This window comes from Thunnus albacares, chromosome 4 (genome assembly GCF_914725855.1).
Source record: "Thunnus albacares chromosome 4, fThuAlb1.1, whole genome shotgun sequence".
Taxonomy (NCBI): domain Eukaryota; kingdom Metazoa; phylum Chordata; class Actinopteri; order Scombriformes; family Scombridae; genus Thunnus; species Thunnus albacares.
In genome coordinates this window covers 22,178,720-22,203,716 of record NC_058109.1, presented here as the reverse complement: position 1 = coordinate 22,203,716, position 24,997 = coordinate 22,178,720, and the positions used below count along the sequence as shown (strand labels likewise).

At 41.1% G+C, this 24,997-nt stretch overlaps 1 protein-coding gene across 1 annotated transcript in view; it reads left to right on the top strand.

Moving 5' to 3' along the window:
* The window catches only part of LOC122980281 (low-density lipoprotein receptor-related protein 1-like), a 98,997-nt gene that overhangs the window by 5,066 nt on the left and 68,934 nt on the right, over nucleotides 1-24,997 (top strand). The window contains exons 2-3 of the mRNA XM_044348120.1: nucleotides 10,117-10,239; nucleotides 23,613-23,750. Coding sequence (XP_044204055.1) covers nucleotides 10,117-10,239; nucleotides 23,613-23,750 — 261 coding nt within the window. The remainder of the gene's footprint in view (nucleotides 1-10,116; nucleotides 10,240-23,612; nucleotides 23,751-24,997) is intronic.

Below are 24,997 nucleotides of genomic sequence, written 5' to 3'. Positions count from 1 at the left end.
GCAGTGATTTTAGCTTCCTGTCTGTAAACATTGCCAGTTGTGTGTGTGATGGGGCGCATGGCCAAGCCGGGGATTGAACCCCAATCCCTGTTATGCCTGTTGTTATATCTGTCTGTATGGTGGAGTGTGGGTTGAACAGTAATAACTGCTCTCATAACTCAGCTGTTTAAAAAAAAAAAAAAAAAAAGTTAAGATCAAGTTAGTTTGTTGGGACGCACCTGTTTAGTTGACAGCGCAGTAAAAAGTATATAATTTCACTTAATTCTGTGACTACTTACGTATGCGCACTTACAAAAAAAAGGGGGTGATACATTGTTACACTAGATGTGTTGTTTTTGCTGTGAAACTAACAAGCAGAAAGATTTTACCTCTTACATCTGAGGTCCAAAACACTGATGAGGAATGTTTTGGCCTGCGGCTACTTTGGTTAAATTAAGTGCAAAAGAAAGCCATCACTTTGATTTTATTATAGCACTTCACTTTAGTTTTATGTGAGAAACACTTTAATATTGAATCCATGTACTTTTCCCTGACATATTGTCCACAGAGTAAGCAACAGGCACTTCACTTCTACAGTAGCAGCCAGTATTACCAGTCTGGGAATGATCTATTTAGGAGATCGTACTCCCTTGATAATTAAAGAGATAAAGCTGTATCTGCATGGGTAATTTGTGTGTAATAGAGAAAGATTGTTAGCCTGAAAGATGTGTTTATAATCAGGTACTGGGACTACTACACTTGAAAGGTCTTGACACAGTTGACTTGTCTCCTACCACTTTCACACAAAAACCCAGTGGATGATGCGGGACAATGAGCGCTCCCTCCCTGCCTTTCCTGCTGAGGCCAAGCTGTGTCAGGGCCAGGTCGGGTGACTTGTGTTGACCTGTTCACACCAACAGCAAACATGGCTTTAACTTGCTCCTCTGTGTCAGTCTGAAAGGAGTGTTTGTGTTGATGACTTGTGCTTCAAGCTGTGACCCTGGTTGGTCAGGTCGCTCGCTTATGTAATGCACAATGGAGGCGGTATTGCATATTGTTGCCGCATAAGATTGATTTATTCATTTAATTACTGAACTAGATAGCCCCCCAAGCATCATTTTACTCATAACATTATTGAGGATTCTAGCTCTAGATAGAAATTGCCATTTTTTTGCTTATAATATGTTTCTATCTTGGTTCCTCCAACAGATAAAATACTTTCTATTTTAAGCAGCAGCCCACACGACTCATACGTGCATTCACATCCATTTAAGTCTCTCCTGAAGGGTCTTTTCACTGACATACATTTTTTCAGCGACAAAGGTATGACTGCAGGCTTGCAGCCATTATAAATTACTTGTGAATTCATTCCCTGTAGGAGAAGATTTTTACCAAACAAACACTCATTCTTCTCTCAGTATGTATTTAGCCTCGACAGTTCGACATCCCAATACAAGTCCAGCTGCATCCTGGTGGTCTTTTCTGGACTGTGAACCCCTGACATGTGTGGTCATTCTTGAGAAGCATTACACCTGTGTCATGCAAATACGTCTCCAGCGATACAAAACACATGCTCGGGCACTATTCATGCAAGGACATTACACTGATTTAGATTTATGCCCAAACTTCTAATCCTAAACACACAGTACCCTGACCTAACCTTAACATAAGCCTAATTGTAACACTAATCCCTCCAACAGGCATAGACCCTTCACTGTGGCAGAAATCTCCTCACATGGGCCTCATAGAGGACCCACAATCCTTATTTCTGCCTTCAGCCTGAGCAAAAATCACAGTGTGGGTGAGAGATGTTTATCATCGATACTGGACAAACACTTGAAGGTGATATCACATCCAATAAACCTTCATGAATAGAATTTTGAATACTGTGCCGCATTTTCGCACAATTGATATTCTTCACATTTTCTGTGGAGGATATTCCACACTCAGATGCATGTGTAGGCAGTGTTGTCTCTCTGGTTATGTGCTTCTGGGAAGAGAATAGGCGGATGTTTTCTCCTCTGTTATTAGCCTACACACAACATAACTAAATGGAATACATTTTAAAATGTTCCTCAACATCTTTTGTTATAGTTTGGAGATGATTGACGTGCCTTAAAGGAAACGACTCTGAACTGTCATGTAGGCTTATTTGAAATGTGGTGCTGCAAAGAAAAATCTGTAACAAGCTGCAAACTTCCAGCTCAAATATTCTCATTAAGCAAAAGATCAGTGATGAGGATTTCTTCATCAAGGGTTTGTTTTTTTTTTTGATTGCACAAAATCACATAAAAGCCCTTACTGCTTCACTGTAGCTATAAGTGTCATTAGCAGTTTAGGGTGCTCAGGTTGCTTCTGCGCACAGATGGCGAATGCGAAAGAACGTTCTAGAGAATCAAATCTTGTTCCGTGGAGCTCATGTGTCGCACTGAGACTTGAAACTTGTACTGGTCTTATGAAAAGGCACTAAAGAATTTCACATAATCTTCTTTAATATGTTTCCCTCGGCAGCATACTAAGTAGGCTTAATTGTCATTTTTCTCCCTCTGCAGCTACGTGCCGCGTGTGCTCTGGCGGTGGTGTGGCAAAGGGATTTGTCTAAACTGACTGAGTTGATAATGGAGGATCACACCTTTGGGTTTTCTGCTTCGTCCCCCACACTTCGCCGCTGAATTTGATTTAATCCTGAGGTGAAAGTGAAGGAGGTCGTAGCCTCCTCCCTCCAAGTTCCAACACTGAGTCTAGTACAAATAGCAGTCATGGTTGATTACCACTCTGGGGTTCAGACATGGTGAAATCTCAGCCAGACATCCAAATAGCTCTTAATTAAGTTCACATTTGATTACTCTGCTTTGCTTAATAGGTTCTGCCTCTCAGCACCACAAAAGCTCGCGCAGATTGACTCGCTTTGTGTTCAGATCTGACCTGTAAAAATCCAAACAGTCGCAGGCAGGACTGTGTTGTCCTGCATTGCGGAGCCCCATTTCACTTGGCAACTATCACCAGACATGAGCACATTCCTGATGTTAATTCTCCTCAGCTCTAAGAAGTTCATGCATAACACACACTTGCATGGACTTACACACAAACACACAGACTGTCTTGGAAACACACAAATCATCTCATAAAAACATGATTGCATCATACAGTCAGAAACAGAGAGGTGAGCGGTTGAGCGGGAATGCAGGCAGATAGAAACCTCCCCAAACTATTCTTTCGCGTTTATCCATGTTTAAATTCTGTATGACTTTGTCCACCACTGGCTAGACTTCCACAGCTCCTCCAAGCTCTGCCGGAAAGGTTTATTTAGGAGACACAGCTGGGGCCTCTTTTTCTGTGCTTTGTAACATGACAAATTGGAAAACTTTTTTTTTTTCCCTCCCTCTTCTTCTCACTCTTCCATTACAAAATCCTGGAGCGTTCTTTTCCTGGGCTGTGTAGGAGGATGAGGAGGTGGTAGGCCGCAGCCAAACAGACCAATATAGGCGTTTCCCTCATTTTGGCCCTTAGAAGAACCCCCTCAGGTCAGCCCAAAGGTCGGCAAAATAGACCCCTGCCCTTCTCTCTTTCTTCTCTACGTCTATCTCTTCTTACAGTATGTCTTTCCTTTTGGCTTTGTTGTAGACATTTGCTTAAGTCTTGGCCAAACTTGTGGTTATAAAAATCTAAATTCAATCTAAGTTCATCAGGACATTGTCTGTGTGCTGCTGAGAAAAGAAAGCAAACATTCCTCATTTGATATTTTGGTGGACTCTTCATGGACAATAGAAATGAACTTCCTGTCTGAGTTGAATTGTTGTTTCTGATGCCTTATTTATTTACTTTAAAGATACTTAGGACACCATAAGTCAATGTTAAGACTGGCCACGTTGCAGTATCATCCCATTGTGTGGCTCTCAGAAAAGATAAAGTGCATACCAAGGTTTGGCCGAGTGAGCGTCAATGTCGAGATTGATTACACACAATTGGATGTTTATCTCGCCCACATGTAAACCTTCCATTCCATAATATTTGAAAACATAATGAAGCTCTCTCAAGTCTAACAGCAAAGAGGATTTGGCCCATCTTCTCCTCTTGAGAAACTGTTGGAGTGTTATATTAGTGCAAGTACACGCTATCTTCAGTAGACTAAACAAGATGTTTTTTTTCTCCCAGCATACGTTGCAAAAGTGTGTGTAAGTGTTAGAAAAACTTCACCATGTACTTACTTCAGCCAACACACCCACCTGGTGCTTTTGTGAGCCCTGCCAGCTTTATTATTCTCAATAGTTTTGGATGAATCAGTACCAGTTACAATGCTTCCAAAGCTGGAAAGGATCATCTCCTCAGATCAGAGCAGATGTAGCCTCAGGATGTTTATTCTGTCTGTTTAGAGTAATGTAAAAGCATCATCTTTATACATGCGTAAATATATTTTCCTGGCTATGTTGTATGTCTTCATCTCTGTCCTTGTTAATCTTTCTCAACACTGCTTTAACACCCACACTTACATATGCAAGATGTGCGTGTGAGTGATTTAAACTCACAAAAGTCAAGGGAAAACCCAGCTCTGTGATTTCATGAGGCCAGGTAGATTCCAGGGTTTATGAGATGAGACTCGCAGAACAGATCTAGATAAGTTCATGTAATGCAGTATTCAGGGAGCTGTTATATACTGAGGCTGATAGATGAACAGGATTTCCAGATACTTAATTCATCCCTGTAGGGAAATTTTGTCTGCCTCAGTTACAGAACAGCAACCCTGGAGCTGGTACAGATTGCCTTGCTCAAGGGCGTTTGAATTGTGGTCGTCCACTTAAAGAAAGGTCTCCTTGTGCAATATCTAACACGGCTGGCTTTGAAGACCGGATTCCATAGTGCTCAAGCTCCCTTTCGGCACCCCTGTTGACAGTACTTTAAGTCCGCCTTCACCTTAACTGCTGTTGAGTTGTGTGTGATGAGGCGGGAGTCTCAGTGTCTGCTGGAGCTTTGTAGTGCCCCAGTTGATCTCAGAGGGCAGGCCTCCAACTTATTTATAGCTCTGCTGTGGGTGTCGGAGGAAATGGGGCTGTGGCTGGGGGCGAGGTTCGTGTTTGCCTTAAGAGAGGACGCTTCCTCCAAAGCCAGACTGAGCTCATCTTGGAGTAATAGCAGACAGCGGCGGGGGCAGAAAGCAGTGGATTTGTAATACGGCCCAAATGGCGACGACCCAAAGCATTTTCACTCAGCCTCCACTTTGGTAAACACACAGACAGCTCATTGATAGCATGTGTGACATTCCTCCATCCCATCTCAGTATCCCAGCCCAGCTCAGGCTGTTCTCAGATCTTTGGGCCTGTCCCCAGCTGTGAGAGCCCTGCACCCCCCCACCCCCTCCACCCCCCCACCCCCCAACCTCCCCCCTGTTGACCCCTCCCCTCTCCTCTTTGCTCTCATTGCTGCAGTTCATCTACTTTGTTCCCTTATGTCATCCTGTGTCATACCCATCTGCTTATCCTCTTATGTACTTCATCCTCTTCCTTCCTGTATCATTTCTTCTTCAAACAAAAGACAAACACATCTGAGACCTGATCACAAAACTCTAGAACAGACCACCAAAGCCAAAGATCTGTTTGGCTGTAGTTATTGTTGGCTTTCTTTAAACCTGGATATTTTTAACTAGATAAATCCCGATTGTGTCAAGCACGTATTGCATTTACAGCTGGCAGTAAAATACTTGTAAACATACACACTCCAGAGGCCGCTTGACATGCCAATAAACCTGTGCATCATTACTGATGCAATATTTCATAATGTAGTAGATCATAATGTAGTTGTGCTGCTATATTGGACTTTCATTAGTGTTAACCAAGGGGGAAGACACCAGTTCACAAACTGGAAATTACACTTTTGATTATACTGTTGGATTAGGCAGCTATTTGCATATCCTTCACTAAATTGGCAAGTCTCTCCAAAGTTCTTAGTAACTACCAACCAGTTTCAAACAAGCTACTAATTTACTAAATCGGGTTGTGCCATTAGAGCTCAAGATTTCTAATCTAGTAACCATTTTAGTAATGTGGAAAGTGGATGCTGGGAAACATCTGTAGTCCCATCTAGTCAAAAAGCAATCAACTATTTAAATGTGAAGTCACTGTAGCATTACAAGCTGCTACAAAACTTTTTTCTTAAATGCTATTGCTTTGCAAATGTAGGTGTGACTTTCACTCATGTGACTTTCGCTTCTATACATTAAGAGGTTTCTGTGTTTCAGAATTAGTATTATGAAATAGGCCTAGTATAGTCATGTAGTTAAGAGTCTCAGTGGGTTATATATTAGCATAACAGTCTGTGAGCTAACAGTACTGCTAGCAGTTACTGGGTGTAAATTTTAAGTAACAACTAATCTCTATGCAAGAACTAGTTTGTGTGGTGTAACTTGTTCTAATTAATGATTCATATATCTCTTCTTAGTAAACAGTCACATTATAACTAGGCTAAGTTTGAACTTACAGACGGGCTCTTGGTGTGAAAACGTGTACTTATGCTCAAGCATATATTTTATATCATATCAGACTGAAGACAAAAGATGATGAAGACTGAGATTGAATATGACAAGGAAACACACGTATACACATAGTCTGTACACTGCCTCAGACTGCCAGTGTGGTTTGTGGTGCCAGTGTTTCATTCATTTGCACAAGTTGAAATCAGGGACGTGAAACTAGCAGTGGAAAGTATTGTGCAGGGAGAGGGGAAAAATGTCCAAAAAAGGTGTCCACAATTATATTTCTAGAAATCTGGTTGTGACTGGATGACCTGAGACTTGGCAGATCGGGGCCTTTGTCTGCTCTCCCTTTGCTTCTCTCTAACCATCACAGCTAGCTGAGCTGGTGGTACAGTAACCACTAGTAAGTTTGTTGCATGCTTTCACCTTCACCTACCTAACCTCCTGACCTACTTCCTGTGAACCATATGTTTCTGTCAGCAGCATCTTGCAGTTGAGTCGGAGGCGGGTGAGCACTCTTCCCACAGCCATTATTCGAAGCAGAGTTAACAGCCTGCTGAGTTAAAGCACATCAGCATCTAAATAAACCATACACAATAGACAGACATGCCACAACTAGCTGCTGGTGTTGACACCAACACAAACAAATAAATAAACACACACACACGTACCAAAAGAGAGGAATGCGGAGCAAAGAGGAAACATTTTAACGTAAGCCTGGTAGCATTTGATGAATAATTCAAATAATCTTGTGACTTCTGAGAGAGAAAAAGACTCCCTTCGACACGACACACACCCTTCACATACCCACACTTCACACGAACATATACACACACATACACCAAACGTAGCGGTACAAAGAGGAGGATAAGTGGGGAGTGTGTGAATGTGTACAGCAATATGTCAGGTTGAATTCATAGTATTTAGGTTGAGCTCCATTTCAAGATTCCCTTCACCACTGGAGTTGGAGGCTAGCTTTAAATGTAAATACAGTCATCCTGTTTATCCTACTTCATCCCCTCATCCACCCCATTGTATCCCGTGCTTCCCCCGGTCCCATTCGTCATGCTATATGCCTAAATAATAAAGTTTATCACCATTTCCAATCAGTGTTTTATATTCTAACCTAGATAGCTGACTTCTATGTCTGTCCAAGGGAGGTGTTGACACTCGCCCAGGCACCACACTTTGGAATATTAAAAAGATAAATGATCCTGTCAGAGGGCTGAGGTGGGTGGGTTGAATAAGTGAGCTGAGGCTGTTAAAGACATCGTAGGAATAACCCCAGATCACATATATTCAATGTAATGACAGTGATGACAGACAGAAATGAAAAGGAGTTGGTATAAGAAGACATTTTGCCATCTGGCTTCTGCTGTATTTAGAAACATGAGATACGAAGAGAAGCATGCACCCAGAGGAAACCAAAAAAACAGTTCAGCTCACAACCTGGTGATAAATATTCAAACATCACCTTGAGTGAATTCCTGTTAAAGTTTAGGATTGCCCATTGCTCTCTTTAAATGTCAACTGGTAAAACATTTGTTTTGTTTTAAAGGTGCAGTGTATATAATTTAGTGCCATCTAGTGGCAGAAGTGGAATATAATATTCATAAGTATGTTTTAATTAGTGTATAATCCTATGAAAATAAGAATTGTTGTGTTTTTTGTTACCTTAGAATGAGCCCCTGATTCTACATAGGGAGCGGGTCCCCTTCGATGGAGGCTGCCATTTTGCACCGCCATGTTTCTACAGTAGCCCAGAACAGACAAACCAAACACTGGCTCTAGAGAGGGCCTTTCATGTTTTTCAAAAGTTTTGTGGCTGCCGTAGGTTCTCCTAAACATTTGGAAGGGGAGGGGGGAGGAGTATTCAGTTGGTTGCAATCTGCAACCTCGCCACTAGATGCCACTAAATCCTACACACTGGTCCTTTCAGTGCATAAAGGACAAAACCTTCATCAGATTTGTTTTGTATTCAGTTAATGCATTAGCAACATGTCCTTTGGTGTCCATGTGCTCTGTATTGCTGTACATCCATTACATAACATTGTCCTGTATTAAAGCAATAGTTTGACATTTTGGGAAATATGCCTATTCGCTCTCTTGCCAAGAGTAAGACAATATATACAACTTTCATGTCTGTATGCTAAATATGAAGCTACAGCAATTACCATGTAATATTTTGTTTGTTTTGTCCGTACAAAAACCATACTGTACAAACCACATTTTATGAGGAGGTCACTGGACAGATTCTTGACTCTGAGCAGTGACATCAACTAACTCTTAAGAAGAAAGTGAAGAATTTTATTAACATGCAAGCAGTGCACTGGTATTTTGACATTTCAACCTTTTTGCTTGTTTGCTGTCTTATCAGAGGTTGGATGGGATGGGATCAGTTTAGTGTCTGGTCTGGAACGTGTTAGCTTAGCAAAGGGGCTAGAGATGTGGGGAGAAGGTTAGCCTCAGCCAGAAGAGGAAGATGATTCCTTCTGTCAGTTCCAAAGTTATATTGCTGTGTCTTCATAGCTAGCTAGTTAGCCAGTGGTCAGCCAACATTCATGAGTTAAATGGGTTTTGTTGGAGAGTTTGTGAACCGAACAGGACTTCTAGAGTGCTGCGTGCAGTCACTGGAGCTAATGTTAAGCTAGCTGTTAATGGTTAGTAAATACCTCCAAACCACTGGCTGGCTGCTTGCTAAACCACAACAAGATGTGACGTGTGTGTTTTTGTGGAGGCTTTGAAGCTGTTGGAAGGTACCGAAGACAGAACTGAGCTGAGTAATGGAAAATCATGTACTGAGTAACGTCACCAATTACTTTTTTACCGATGAGTAGTCAGTAAAGTAATGTCATTACTTTTCCACTGAGCAATAATTTATGAGTAAAATGCAGTAGATCCTTTAATTATGGAATTACTATCGGGAGTGATTATCGTGTGTACGTAAGATATTAGATCATATCTGCGTAGATATTAACTTAAATATTATTTTTCTGGTAGGGCAAATGGCAAATTCTTTTTGTCACATTCTAAAATAATTTACACCACTGTCTTTATTTTTTGTCCTGACAAAAGTGTTAAGTAAGACAAGTCACCACTCAGCAGTAAGTAGTTGTATCAAACTCCACTCACCTAAGCCTCCCCTGAATGCCCCAGTTGACTCAGCTTCGTGTGTGTCTGTGTGTCCATGTGTTTGTGCTGTTCCAAGAGGACTTGAATTAGTGTGGGTTTGAATACGTTTCCCTTGGCTGTGGCTGGAGTAGGCAGTTTTTTTTTTCTCTTTCTGGAAGGTTGGATTGAAGGGGAAATGGATGATAGGGGGGAAATTCACTGAACAAGATGTTCTTTGATATCCTCCTGACGTGTTGCATCACTACTATTGGCATGAGAACGCTGACCTGGATATTTAGGTGCAGCAAGTTTATGCAAAGCCTTTCCGGAGCTGCATGAGTGTGTGTTTCGCTTTTTGTGACAACCATTCGCTATCCCCTCCATCAAGTAGCAACTTTCCACAAACTAATTAGGGCCAGTGAGGGCCACTATTGACTGTGAACACAACAGACCCCGCTTGCTAATGAGACCTCAGGAATAAAGATCACTGACGCAAAAGGAGTTGTTTTTTTTTTCAGCAATCTTTTAATTAATTCACTTTTTGCTTTGTCTCTTTTCAGCCCCAAAGACCTGCAGCCCAAAGCAATTTGTGTGTAAAGATGGGGTGACATGCATCTCTAAGGGCTGGCGCTGCGATCGAGAGAAGGACTGCCCAGACGGCTCGGATGAGGAGCCTGATGTTTGTAAGTGTTTTAAAAATACTGGGTTTAAATGATCCAATGTATCCTATCCATACTGTGTAGGTTACCCTGAATGTTCTGATCCTGCTGCATCTGACTTGCACGGCACAATGAACATTTGACATTTAACCATTCAGAGTAGATAATTGGAGCTTAGCAGGAAATGCTTGTCAGCTTATGCAGATATGTATATCATATAATTTCCCTAGACAAGAGGACGCTTCTTTTTCCCATCATGCAGTAGATAGTGGAGGCATGTTACATATTTCATCTGAATTTATTTGCCCATTCTGTGAGTTTGTGGGAAAAAAAAGCTCACTTTATCGCCCAAATCCTCATGGCTGCTGCTTATCTCCTCTAATAGGAATAAGGGAGTATTTAAGGCAGGTTAAGACAGGAAGTATTTTCACTAAATTGTTATAAAATGATATGTTATCCATCACAAAAAAAATCCTACTTGGACTATTCAACAGGTACAGTCTCCAAGTTACCTCATACGTTACTCCAATGTTTGATCCCTCTAGTCACATTCTAAAAGCTGTCGTCAGCTAGCAGACTGAGATTGATAGGCTATTAGATTTATTTGGCCTGGCTGGAGAAAACAATGGGATGTTTTATCAGCTTGTGAGAGAGGTCATTCTGCCTTTAAACTGTCCTGTCATGCCCAGTTAGGAGATTTACAAAGTTTGTCTTTCTTTGATAGATGTGATTTCCTTTTTGCATTCAGAGCCACAGAAGATGCAGTCATGAGACAAAACCAAACCTAAAAAAAGACAGCTGTCGTTTCAAAGTCTTCATTAGGGTTGAAATGCTTTGAGGCTGAATCCCTGGGGAGGGAATGAAAGCAGCAATGTCTTTTTGGTCAGCGTCTTAGACTGAAACGCCTGTAGTTTTCTAAGAGGACAGAGGGTTCTGGGTGGGTGGGGGGGAAGTGAGTGAGTGTGTGTGTGTGTGTGTGTGTGTGTGTGTGTGTGTGTACATGTTTATTGAGGGGGGTTTGGTTGAGGGAAGAGAGTGAGAGACTGGGAAGCCAGGGTGCCGTAGCTGCAGTCTAGACGCAAAGACTGTATGAGAGTAGGTCTGGAAGTCATTAGAGACTCGCCCAGAGCAATGGAGAAACCTGCTGTTTTTCACAACCTGCTCGTTCCCCCTTCTCATCTGTGGGCCAGCCTCCTTCCCCGTCTCTATCTGGGACAGAAGGCACAGTGACTACATCCCCTTGTCTTATGCTACTCCTTCTACTCTTCATGCCAGACTCTCTCTCTCAAAAACAACACTTAAAGGACCCATGCTCTTTTACCAGTATCAGAGCAGAAAACCCAGTGAGTCAGAGAGACAAATTCTTATCTAAGATAATTTTGGTGTTTTTGTCAAGGTAAGATTGGTGAGATTGTTACTGAGGAAAGTTGGTAGGTAGGTTGAAGTAAACACCAACCTACAAACATCATTATCTGCTGCTTTAGAATAAGACCAAGTACAGAGACTCAGTGCAGAGGGTTGAATTGACTGTCGGAGTGGTTTTCATTAGAATTGTTGGCTACCTTTGGACACGCCTGCTCCTTAAAATGAAGTTTTTTTTTTGTGTTCTAAGAGGCGTACCATTTAACCAACACATCCATCATTCAATTCAAACCTCTGTTGCATGTCCCTTGCCTCTTTCTATGTTTCCAGTTGCTCTTTACTGTCAAATTATCCAGTACTAAGTACTAAATGAATCTCAACACAGTTAAATGTGGTTTGTTTGCATTTTTGCAGGTCAACATATGTACACAGTAATTTGCCCAACCTCGCAATAGCATTTGTCAAAATCCACCTTTCTGAGCTGTTGTCGTATGAGCACATTTTATAGACATGTATTCCAAACTGTATGTACATCAACCATATATGAAGTAACATTTGTAGTTTTATTGTTGTGATAAATGTGCTCTTTGTGAAGCTGCTTTTGCAGATGCGTCTGGTTGAAAGATGCATGAGAGAGGTTTATTTATTCACTCATGTGGATGGAGCTTCACAGTGGCCTTTGTTGGGGTGCTGGCTATTGCCAGTGAAGTCAGCCACTGTCCAGTGCAGCTGCTTTGCCCTGCTGTGTAACCCCCACAATGCTGTTCTTTGTACCCTGGGGTGCTGGGTCAGACTGGCATAGAGGGATACTAACCGAGTAAAACAAAAATAAAATGGTTGTCTGGGCATATGACCTTTATATAGAACTTTGATCTGCATTCTTGATCAATGAACAATTATAAGCCATGTAATGAAGATAAATGTGAAGAGTATTTGTCTGGTCCATAGCCTTCAGGTAGAGTGTAGGCTTTTCTAGAGCTGCCAGCTCCTCAGGCTGTAGACTTTATTAAGGTCCTGAAATATTCCCACGTACAGTGAGTGTGGAAACACAGGAAGTGTGTAACGCCGAAATGACGTCCCCTGTCCCTGGTCTGTAATAAGGGCACTTTTACAGACAGTTCCCACCTAGGCTGCAATTAGCCTCTTAGGAGATGAGGCACTTTTGTAACAGCCACTTTCAGAGAGGAAAGCATAATCTTTCATAATGTCTCACTGACTCCTATCAAAAGAAATGACAGACTGCCTTGAAAAGAAATGAAATCTGGTGATTTTTATCTTCAATCTACTTGCTCAGAAGTTAGACCCACAGTAGTTGTGATGAGAAATAAGGGGGTTTATTGTTTGGTGTGTATTTGATCATTGGTATTGTGTGAGTTGACCCAAGCCAGTGGTTATACTGTTAAGATATAGAAGAGGAAGTGATCTGTTTGATGCTGCTACTGTCTCCTAAAAGCAGCCACCACCCAGTCCAGATAGCTATCAACATGTCAAGGAAAACAACCATTGCTCAACATGAAAGAGTCTGTCGCCTTCCAGCGCCAACCTGCTGCAGGTGTGAGTGCATGTACACACACTGGGATTTCAGTCTGCTCTCTGTCTCCTTTAGACACATACACAAGCTTTGTTACTCTCATGTAGACAATAAAGCAAACATACCTTTCAACGAAAAGTTCAAACATGCCTTTACACCATGTTCATTAAACACACACTCACTCAAGTATTTCTGCAAGCATTACGTCACACACCAACAGAAGAGAAGGTTTGTCACCATGACATGACATGTGCATAACTCTGAAACTCAAATCAGCTCATGCTCTATGAGGTAATATGCCTGTAATAAAATCAGTGAATAATTTTTCCCACTCAGTTGTCTAAGAAATATGATACTATTTCAGTATGTTGCATTATATTTTACTTTTACTGAATCAGAAAAGTAACAACTTCAGAATACTGAAGCCTTGAAGTTAGATTAATCAATTTTCATAATGTCATGCACTGACCAAATGAGAAGACATTAAAAAAAAACATTCATTACAGTTTTTGGCCAGTTGGGGGCAAACAGAATAGCAAAATAGCAGTCGCCTATGTAATATTCACTCCTTTTAGTCTCCAACAACTCCTGAGGGAAATATGTGACTTTTTAGCTGCATTGTTTTCTGCTGGGCAGGTTGTGTACAGTTGGTTTATCAAAGATTTTTCTCCTAAATCAAACAATGGTAATGTTTGTGCTAATGAGAGCACTCATACTGAAACAAAACAGTAAGGTTGTGGGTCGTAAAACCAAAACACTGAGCTGAAAGGTGCTAAAATGCTCAATAGAGTTGAAGGGAACTGCAAAGTTGGGTAATGATTCTCTGTTTATTCTTCACTATAAATCACACCATTACATTACTCAGTCATTTTTTCCAGTGTAAATATAAGAAATATTGATTAAATTGCAGCTTTAAATTTCTTAAAGGCTGTAGCTTATATAGATGTTATCTCTGGTATTATATACGTATATATAGGCTACAAGACATAATTGGTGAGTGTGTCTTCACATAGTAAACATTCAATTGTCCTTATAGATCCTAAGACCCCCTGTAAATTTTAAGAGTTACTTTTTTTTTTCTTTTATCTTAGTAACAATACAGATGTATAGACAAACAGTGAAATCTAATGTATATAACATACTCTATTTAAGGGTGTGGTGAGCAGGATGTGATCCACCAGTTGGCCATTTTTGATGAGCAGTTCAGACTGGGGCAGTAGAGAGGGCAAAGCTGGCCCCCTGAAGCAGGACGACAGAGCCCAGACTGTGTTCAGCCAAGAAAAGCGTGTCAGGGGTTTAAATTTTTAAAAAGACCATTATGTAATCTCAGCAGGGCTCTCCGCAGAAGGGGGGTGGGGCAGGCCGGAGGCACCCTTAGGGGGGGATAGGAGTGAGCCTGGGACAAGAGGAGAGACAGAGTGGGGTTTATGATGCAGATGAACAATAATAATATGATAATTTGAGTAACTGCAGCCATCTTGAAGGTATATAAACACACAGATGCTGAACACTTGGCTGTGCCTTGTGGCTTGTCTCTCTTTCTGCACGGTGAACCACCTTGTGTCTGATTAGTAGCAGTAAACGACTATGGTTGTTTAACTTCAGTCCTCTCAGGTATCTTGGCTCTTACCATGACGATTACTCTCATCCTCCTTTCTGACCCCCTTGGGCCTTTCCTGTCATTTGCATAACTGTTTTCTGCGGGATAATTAGTCGTCTGTCCTTTTGAAATAGTTTTCTAATGCTCCACGTAATAAATGAAAATGACTGTCTAGAGAGGGGCCTGGTGTTTAATCTTTGATGATAAAAGATAGTCTCTTGCTTTCTGGGTATGAACTCTAAGCTAAAACAGACTAAGTGCCTTTCAGATATTTAGTCATTCTGGGGCAGCAGTAGGGCTCCCTCTCTCCTCTTTACAAGAAAATCTTGCGCAATATTAAATAGTTTTAAGTTAATCCTCAGTCCATTGTGAGGAAATAAGAGGTGAACGAATCAAATAATGAGTCTGTTCAATCTCAGAAATGGAGTAGCTACGTAAGAACCTTATTTGGAAGCAATAGGTCTATTTTTCTTCTTTCCTCAGTTTGTGAGTGAAAGAGCAAGAAAGCGAGACAAAGAGTGTGAGTGTGTGTATTTGTGATAAAGAGAGAGATGAGGAGAGGTGTTATTAAAACTTTTGTCATCTGTCCCTTTATACATAATCTTAAGGAAGCAGGAATGTGTGTGGGATGAATGACATAACTTCTTGAAGTCTCACCATTGATTTCCTTTGTGCGTTTTGTTTACTTTTCCTCTTTCATAACCAATACTAATATAGGCTCAATCTATTTGTTTAGTTTGGATATCTGGTGGTGTTGTCCTGTATGAATCTTGCAATTTACTTTGCTGATAGAGCTGTTTGCTTTTCTCTGCCCTGAGGAGCAGCGGCGCTGCTGTGCTTGGAGAACGCTTAGTTTGTTGTGCTTTCGAGAGCTGGATTTAGCCCTCCTGCTTTGCTTGTCACCCTGCCAGCCTCCCCAGAAGCCCCCCCATGGAGGAATGAAAATGTGGTGTTGATATCTTGGAAGGGAAGGGGTGAGCAGAGAGCCAGAGACCAAAGATCCAACCGTCAAGTGCAGAATGCAGACAGGGCACACAGTCTGCCACCAGGGTTAAAGCCAGAAATGGTTATAATAAAATGCATTTATAGATATGATTGACTGGACAGAAGAAAGCTGAAAACAAATCTACTGTTGTATTTGTGAGGCAGCAGCAGGTGTGTTTGGAGTGGCAGGTTAATGTCTTGTTTTTCACCTGGAGAGTGAAGTGTTTATAGGATAGCTGTCAGAAATAAACAGTGCTGAGGTGCAGACATGCTACTTACAGCACTCAGCTGCTAGCTGTTGCAGTGCCTGCTCTTATGTTGCTTGTGATCTTTTTGACAAGGCTATGTCGACTAGCAGCATCAAAAAACAAACTCCCTTGTTAGTCACTCCGTCCTCTGTCAGCTTAAATGAAACGCTGGTGTTGCTGCGTTTTGTTTTTCAGTGCTGCGTCCTAGTTGTTTGGAGTTTTGTTTCTTTGGCGGGGGGACGGGGAGGGCGGGTCAAGCGGTCCCTCGAGGCTGTGGGTCAGGATTCGGGTGCTCTGTTCAAGAATGTGTCATGTGGGCCAAGAGCATCACAGAAAGGGTCAGCCGGTCTGTGAGGACACGGTCATGAGTGGTCAGAGAAACCCAGTATGTCGTTAAGAGCTGCTGGCAGTAACTGGTGCAACACTATTTATTCATGAGATATATTTATGGAGCAACTAATTCAATTATTCATCTGCATCTGAATGGTTGATGTCTGTAAAAAGTTGCAGGATTATTTTTAATTAATTATCTAATGTTAGTAGAATGTGCTGTCTGGATATGCATGCATCTGCCATTGTTTTTATATGCCGAAGCATCTGTAGCATTTACAATAAACTCAAGGCGGTGGGTAGCCTCGTTGCTCTCTGCAGTAGGCCTCATTCTGGCCCACATAAAGTCCCTTTTATGTTCAGCACTGACAGCATCTTGTTATTTGTTTGTGTGTTTTCATTGGTTGAATAAGCATTGTGTTGACTAGCGTATGGAAGGGAAGCATGAACTAGTGAATGGAAAATCCCCACAGCCTAACAAGCTTTGGGCTCAGTAACAGTCTGATCCAGACCCAGATCTTGACTCCCTCAGCTTCTCTGTTAGAGAGGAGAGGAAACACAGATGAAGAGACAGTTTCCAAGATGAATAATACTGCAAAAATGTTATTTGTGAAAGAAAACAACTCAAGAGTTAGAAAAGTATGAGCAAATACAAAAACTAAGGACAACGTGTCTTCAAAATATGAATCATAAAAACAGCACTGTAATTATAAAGTGCCAGCTCCCCTTTCATCACTCCCTCCATGTGGCCGTGCCACAGTTCAGGTCAGGGTTTGCACGTGACACCGCTTACAACACTGCAGCTCAGCCTGCTTTGTAGGGGGGCCACAGCCGATTTGTGTGATCAAACAATGGCCTTAGTTCTCTTGTCCCCCCCCCCCCCCCTCTGTCCTCACTCCTTTGGACTGGAAAAGTGCATGTGATCTACCTCTATGTGTAGCGGCTTAAAGACTCCACTCGTGCAAGGTGTCTGAAATCCACCATGCCGCAATCTTGTTTTGATAGATGCTTAGAGAAGAAAGGCTTTGTTTGGCTCTAATGGTGACTTGGTTGCCTATAGGAAAAAAAAAATCCATCATGTGATAATACTGCTTCTTTAGAGAGAAATATCCACTAAAATATGAATAGTAATAACGCCTTTATTGCTCTCCAACTTTAAATTTAAAGTAAGGTTGAAGCTGTTTGATTCTGTATGTTTGTACATCCTACAGACAGATTTGTGGAGTCTGACAGACCTACTGTATGAAGGAAGTGAAATTGGTCCTGGTATCTGCTGACGTCTCTGTGACGTCTGTGGCAGAGAAATAAAGCTTTGGAACAACCTCTGGTTCTCCATAGGAAAAGAATAGTCAAATGTCCAGCCTCACTTTTCAATTGCTGGCACTGTCACAAGGATAGCCTGTGTGGATCAATGATGGTGACATCAGGATCATTTTCCTTTTCCCTAGATGCCCTAATTGATTTAAAGAACAGGATAATTGAAGTCGTACCACTCAGCCAGTGTTGATCTTTCTCACTGACAAGTTAGCTGTTCACAAGTGAACCGCTGAAAAAGAGCAAGAGTATTTTCTCAAAGCAAAAAAAAAAAAAAAAGTTTTGGGCCTGCTAACCTGGCTCATTCACAGTAGAGGAATGTTGAATAAAAGACCCTGTTTAATTCAAATTAGCAATGCCTTTTCCACTGCGGCCTCGCCAACCACTGCCAGCTTGCACAAGAATGGAGCCTTGTGGGGCTGCGTCCACTTCCTGTGGATGAGGTGTTCCACTTGGTCTTATGTGTCTCTCCCTCTGTTTTTTCTTGCATTTTTCTCTTTCTTACTTTGTTTCTTACTGTGTTCATTTTCCACACGTTGCCCTCCCTCTTACTCACTTACTGTAAATGGGTCAACAGATGTTGATGGGAGGAGATAAAGAAGAAGAGAGAGTGAGTAGGAGGAGAGACGGGAAACAGTTTGACTTTCCACATGGACTGAGAAAGATGAGCCCTGTGGAGGAGTCATCAGTTTAAAGTTTATGCATCAAAACAAAAGAAGAAAGTTAGTGCATCCTGCTGCATCTTTTTCTAGTGTTCACTTAACGAAAACAGACAGCGAAGTAGACAAATGATCTATCAGTGCACTTTAATGTGTTTGTTTTTAATTTGCCATGATATCAGTTCTGTCACTGCAAGTAGGCAGTGGAATTGGAAAGAATGGGGAAAAATACTAAATTGATTTCCTGCCAAGTGTCAGATGAGAAGATTATGTTACTACTCACACATCTGTTTGCTAATTATAGAGCTAGAGCTGGGAGGCCCTTAGCTTAGCATACAGACTGGAAGCGGGGAGACAGCTAGCCTGACTCTGTCGAAAAGTAACAAAATCCTCTCACCAGTACATCTAAAGCTCACTAATTTGTACCACTTGCCATGAGCAGTGACTTCCTGGAGTCTTGCCATCACCATTAGATGGCCAGACAACTGGTCGCTAAGACTCAGTTACAGTATGTAACTTCCTGTAAAAAGCCACAAGTTCATGTTTTTACTTTTTGGTTTTGGTAGATGCAAAGTGTTGGTGAACTTTAGAGGCGCTGGTAAGCAGATATTTGAACTTTGGACAGAGCCAGGCTAGCTGTTTCCCTCTGCTTCCAGTCTTTATGCTAAGCTAAGCTAACTGCCTCCTGGCTAGAGCTTCATAGTTGGCACACAGACATGAAAGTGATATCAATCTTATTATCTAACTCTCAGCAAGAAAGTGAATAAGCATATATCCAAAAATGTCTTATCTCTTTATGAGAAACATCCCACTGTCTGCCATGGTTCAAATGCAAACAGATGATGCAACACACATGTTGGGAACAGACAAATATCCTACAAGTGAAGTTTTATATTCTACTGAGCATAAAAGCAATGTGAGTATTGTGATAACACAATACAGTTATGATTAATGGTTAATCTCTTTTGAACATCTTCTGAACTTCTGAACACATACAACAGAACAACAAGCAGTATACACAACAAGTGTATAGGGTTAGCACTGTTATTAAGTGAATTATTGTGCTAAAAATACAATTCAATTACTGTCTTTGAGGGGTATATTGTTCATCAGTCATGTCATAGCCCATAGACTTGGACAGTGGTGACAGCTGTTGGGAGATAAACAGCACAGGGTCATGGGCAACACATAGACTGGTTGGACTTGAGGACAGAAGTTGTGCTGAGTCATTAGTCTTTTTGTGGATGGAAGTCTAGTCAGAGTCACAAGGCAAGAAACTGCATCCAAGAAAAATAGTTCAGTAATAAGATCATTAAGAGGGAAACATCCTCTCTGCTTTGTTAAAGGTTTTTAGCTGTATATTCACTATATTGAGTTAAAGCTACATAGATTTAGTGTCTTGGAGGGAGTACTATTGGCCAAACTCATATTCACCTGAGATGAGTATGTTTACTTTCCCAGCAATCCCAAAGTTCTCTCTTAGCAAATACTACGGTACCAAGTCTGCATATACCACCACACTGGTGTGATTACTGTTGGTGTTTTGTCTCTGGGATAAAGATGTAGATGTAGTGAAGGTACTCATTTGGCTAGTCCCAGCTAGGATAATGGTGTGTTTGTAGTTCCTGCTAGTTTTCCCTCGTGGCCATTTTTTGCTGCCACAATGGTTCTTTGGATTTCTGCCTTGTGGTTGTGCCTGTTAAGTTGGCGAGAGGAAAATCCATGATGGATGTAGGGGGGAAGGGAAGAAGTCTTAGGAAACAAGGTAAAAGAACTAAACACCTGGCAAAAAAGACATGAAGGGAGGCAATCAAGCTTCCATGTTTTCCTTGAACAAAGGACATCATTTTAGAATTAGAGCTTTGTCTGATACATGGGATGAATTTGACTGCTAGATGTTCTTGCAGACACATAAAACATACCAGATTGACAACACATTTTGCCAGACATGGTTGTGCATTTCCCTTTAGGTTGTGTACAAGAACAAGATAGTACACAGTGTACAGGGTTTTTCCAACTTTTAAAAACTCATGAGGGAAACTTCTAACTGGGAAAGAGAAGCTTGGCAAATCTTTGTTGTTTTCAGGTTCCCAATGTGAAGTTTTGCTGGTTTTCTGTTTCATAATGAAAATAAATATTTGTTAGTTGCAGCCTTATCACTGATATTTTAATCAATCAGATTCATCCATATATGGGAACTAAGTTTTCTGACAAATAAGGTCTTGATTTGGTCAACATATCCTCACTGACAATGATAATTTGCCAAAATGTTCTGTTCAAAAATCTTCTGAAAACACATACACAATATCCAAAATTCTGTTATCTGATTTTGTGAATTCTTCATAGTCTTGGTTACTCAGTACAGTATGTTACGTAATGTCAGGAAATCACATTACCTCTCTCAGTTTCTCCTGTTCACACTCATGCCTCCTGAACAGACTCCGGCATTTGAGGGCCCTGCAGCTCTGGTCGTAGACCAGCCTCTGCCAATTTGTGTCTTTAAAAAGAACGTCCAAAGAACATCACGCTCGATTGACACTAGGGTGAGGTGGCTCAGTCTTTCTTGCTGCATAGTTGACTGCAGTCTATTTTTAACAAAGGGAAGTTTAGAGAAAGATCACTCTCTGTTTGCATTGGTAACTTGAATGGTAAGGAAGATGCATAGATGTATGTCCATCTGCAGTTTTCTTTAAATTTGAGCAGTTCAACTGCCAATGTGTTCACCTCATTGCGTACAAACTCCTGAAATTGAATCACTTCTGCCACAAAGTCCTCCTCCAAGTCCATGTGATATTTTTGTTGCCTTTTTTGATGTCTTTATTGTCTTTGACAAGCAAACGCAGCTAGCCATCAAGCTGGATGAAAACTTTTGCTACTGCTTGGTACCGCGTCGCCATGTTCAAACACGATGTAGTGACATAAATATTGTTTATACAAAGAGTGTTGAAGCACAGCAAGAGGATTCACTCCTCATCATGTCCACCCCCGCATCGCAGGTAGCTTACTCTCCTACGTTGTGTTTACTGTGTTACTGTGTTATTGCTTTTTTGTTTTGTTTTTTAAGCTCATGTCTCATGAGGCCTCTGGTCTCCCGGTAAGCCTGTGCATTAATATGCCATTGCTTGTCTCAGTATCATTTTAGTCACTGGGCAATTATCTAAACAATTTCCTCACTCATGGTATAGTGTGCCTACTCTTTTCCCTGAAATTATGTGCTAATATGTCATAAAAGTGCAATAATTTCCTCTGACATTTGTTGTGGTGGTTCTTCACTTCAAGTGAGGCTGTAGGAAACCCTGGTGTAAAGGATATTACTGCATCATATACAGTGGACCAAATCACTTTATCTCTCTGTACTGACACATAGTGCCTGGACCATGAAGAACATGAATGTGATGGTTACAGAATACAGAGGCTATAAAGTGTAGAGTGTAAAGTGACAGGGTCTTTCCAGTGTCAGTGTGCAATTGTGAAGTGGTTAATGGTTGTGCGTTTAGTTGGGTGACAGGGAAGAGTTAAGAGCCCCTTTGCAGGATAGGCTGGGAGAAACCTCCTAGGTGGAAGTTATTTGTATCCTCCCAACAAGCAATTTCAGTACAGATGCATTTCCTTGATGAGGGGTTAGCTTGTTTGTGGTGACTACACACTTGAGCTTGTCCTTAGAACAGGAGAAAGAGGGATTATACCAGTTTGCTCATCCGTTGGTTGATGTCCCCTGTAATTAATTGGTTGATAATATTTAATGGGTTTTCCATTGAATATGCCAGTATGTAAACTAAGTTGGCCCATTGATTTCCAGGAAAAGTGAGCATTTGGAAGTCTGTCTTCATTTCATGTGTTATTACACCTGTTATTAGTGTGGTCAGAGCCAGATTGCTTTCTGCACAGGCACTGCATGTTACCTTGTATCTGAGACCCACCTCGATGGTGCCATCAACAAATATTAAGGAATAGATGGTGTGATGTGCACTCACCAGGGGACATGGTAGGAAAACATTTCTGTGTTGCTCCTGTACTAACAGTGAGGGGGGTCTGACAAATATGTTGTCAGCTGCACACAGTGCCCGCTGTCTGTCAGAAAATCTGTCATCCGCTAGCAGAATAAAAGGGCAGCATTTCATAAAGATTGATTTTAAAGTATTTCTCCTATACAGTTTATAGTCAAGACAAAATGGATGGAGATGAAGGTAGATCTCAGAGTAAGATCAATCTTTAGGAAATCATGGATACATGAGACTGTACAGTGCAGGCCTTCATGGGTCTGAACAAATCTCTTGCAACCGGGTTGGTGGAGTGGCACAGCTGGTGCTGTGTTCACAGATAAGGTGCTGCAGTGCAATTTTGGTATCCAATTTGGCAATACATTGTGCTTGTGTTTCTGCCTGCTGAGACTGGCTCTTATTGCAAACCCAAGCACAAAAAACAATGTTTGTGACTTTAGTCTCACATGGACTTCTCCAAAATCAAACCAAAGTATGTTTTGTAAATTTTGCATCTTTCGCTTTTTTACACAATTATGACCTAGTACACATTTGAATATAAAATGACCATTATTAAAGCAACTAAGGAAGAATCTTTATTTGTGTTAGATTATTGGGTTGATTATTACCACCATTGACTGTATATAAATATGAATGTCATGACAGCTCCTCAAACGTGAAGCCAAAACATCTCAATCACCCCCTGGTGGCTGGCTGCAGTATAGGCCATAAATCCCACCCCCTCCGTGTTAGCGGATGAGACGTGAGCCAAACTAAAAACTTCAAAGTACAGGTCAAATAAATTTTTCCCAAAGACAGTTTCTGTCATTCTTATAGTGGTGATGTTTGTATAAGCGCTCATTTTTCTGGTAAGTTTGTTTTTAATTAGTTATTTGATGATATAAAGAAGGGGGTTTGATGTCATGATTGAAAGCTGTGACAGCTGCTCACAAACCTTTGTCAGGTGGCCGACTCAACTGCGCAGACTCCGGCTCCAAATGACGTCACACAGGCAAGATGCCAGCTCCTGGAAATTAGATATTTTGGCTTCACTTTTGCATAGCGGCAGGAAGTGGAGACGTGTTGTCAGTGATTTCCAACAATATCATCCACAAATATATGTAGCCATCTTGCAGGAATGACGTGTTGGATTATCTGTAGTCTCTAATTTTATTGATGCAATGCATGTAGACTAATACACAGGTAAAAACAGAACCAACGGATTCTTAAGAGAAAACAAATTCATTTAGAAGATAATATTTTTTAGAGTTTCTGAGGGTGTTCATTAACTGGGAATTGGCTTAATTTTACTATTATAATATGATATTGGACATCTATTAGCAAAATGGACATTTTACAGTTGACCATATTTGTGTTTGTCTTACTCAGGTCCACACAGTGCCGTATCACACTGCCCTCCAAATGAGTACCAGTGTGGAGGAACAGAGCTCTGCATCCACATGAGTAAACTGTGCAATGGTGTTCCAGACTGTACTGACGGATGGGATGAGGGACCACACTGCAGAGGTACAGTATCACTGTCACACACATCCTCACCAAACAGGGACACATGCATGTTTGTTAATTTGAGTGTAAACGAGTGTTCAGGTAAATAATAATGTGCTAGTACATGCTGTCTGTTTGAAAGAAAGGGGAGTGGGCAGCATACTGTAAGTCTGACTAGATCTCTATTGCTCTGTTTGATGCTTACTTACTTACAGTTCTCACCCTGAAATCTTCACACTGTGCCATAACAGTGAAGTCACAGTGACAAATTGATTCACAACCACAACATGATAATACTCCGCATTCTGTGCTAAAACATTCTTTATGTGTTCTTTATGTATTTTTTGTTTTTTTTTAAATCAAGCCATAATTCTGTATGCTTGTTAGAGACACAACCAAGCACATGTTTGACGCATAATGTCCGTGCGTATGTGTGGAACAAATTGGACAAATTTGGGGAAGCTGTTGATGTTTTGAAATCAGAAACTAGGAAGTAATTTATGATGATCCTAAAAAATGTAATATCCTTTAAAAGAATGTGCTGATCAAGTTGCTTGCACTCTATTCAGAATGTAGAACTGGATTGTGCAAGAGACCCAAATATCTACACCGGATGGATAAATAATTACAAGACAGGATGAGACAGGATGACTCACTGCTGAGGACTTCCTCTTTTGGGCATCATGTCTTTTGATAGACATGATGTTCGCAGAGGAACGTAACTGATGATAGACAAATCAAATACTGTCCATCATGCTGCTTCGTGTCGTGTTGATGGTCTTTAATTGGTGTAAATCCTAACAAAGGTTATAAAAATGCAGACTACACCGTTAATACTTACCCTGAACTTATACAATATCTAACAGCTGAGAATCATACTGAAGAAAACAAAAGATTTAATGATTTTTCTAATCCTAATTGGCAAAGATTCAGAATTAACTACCTAACCTGCTCTCCTGTTCTTCCCCCACTACACCTTTAGTTAAAAAATGAGCTAGAATGAAATATTTATTAAAGAAACACGGGGAGAGGCATGAGAAAGGATATCAAATTTTCATGCTCTTTCCGCCTGACAGGACTTTGAGGTGAGAGTAGACTCCTGTGCATGTGTGTTTAGGGTTGTGTGTATGTGTGTTATGTATTCGCCACATAGTGAGGACAAAAATCTGCCCACATAGGGATGTGCCAGATTTCTTGGGCCAAAAATGAAATACCAGTTATAATTATTTTAAGGCTAAGTGTGCATGTTTAACATACATATCTCCCTG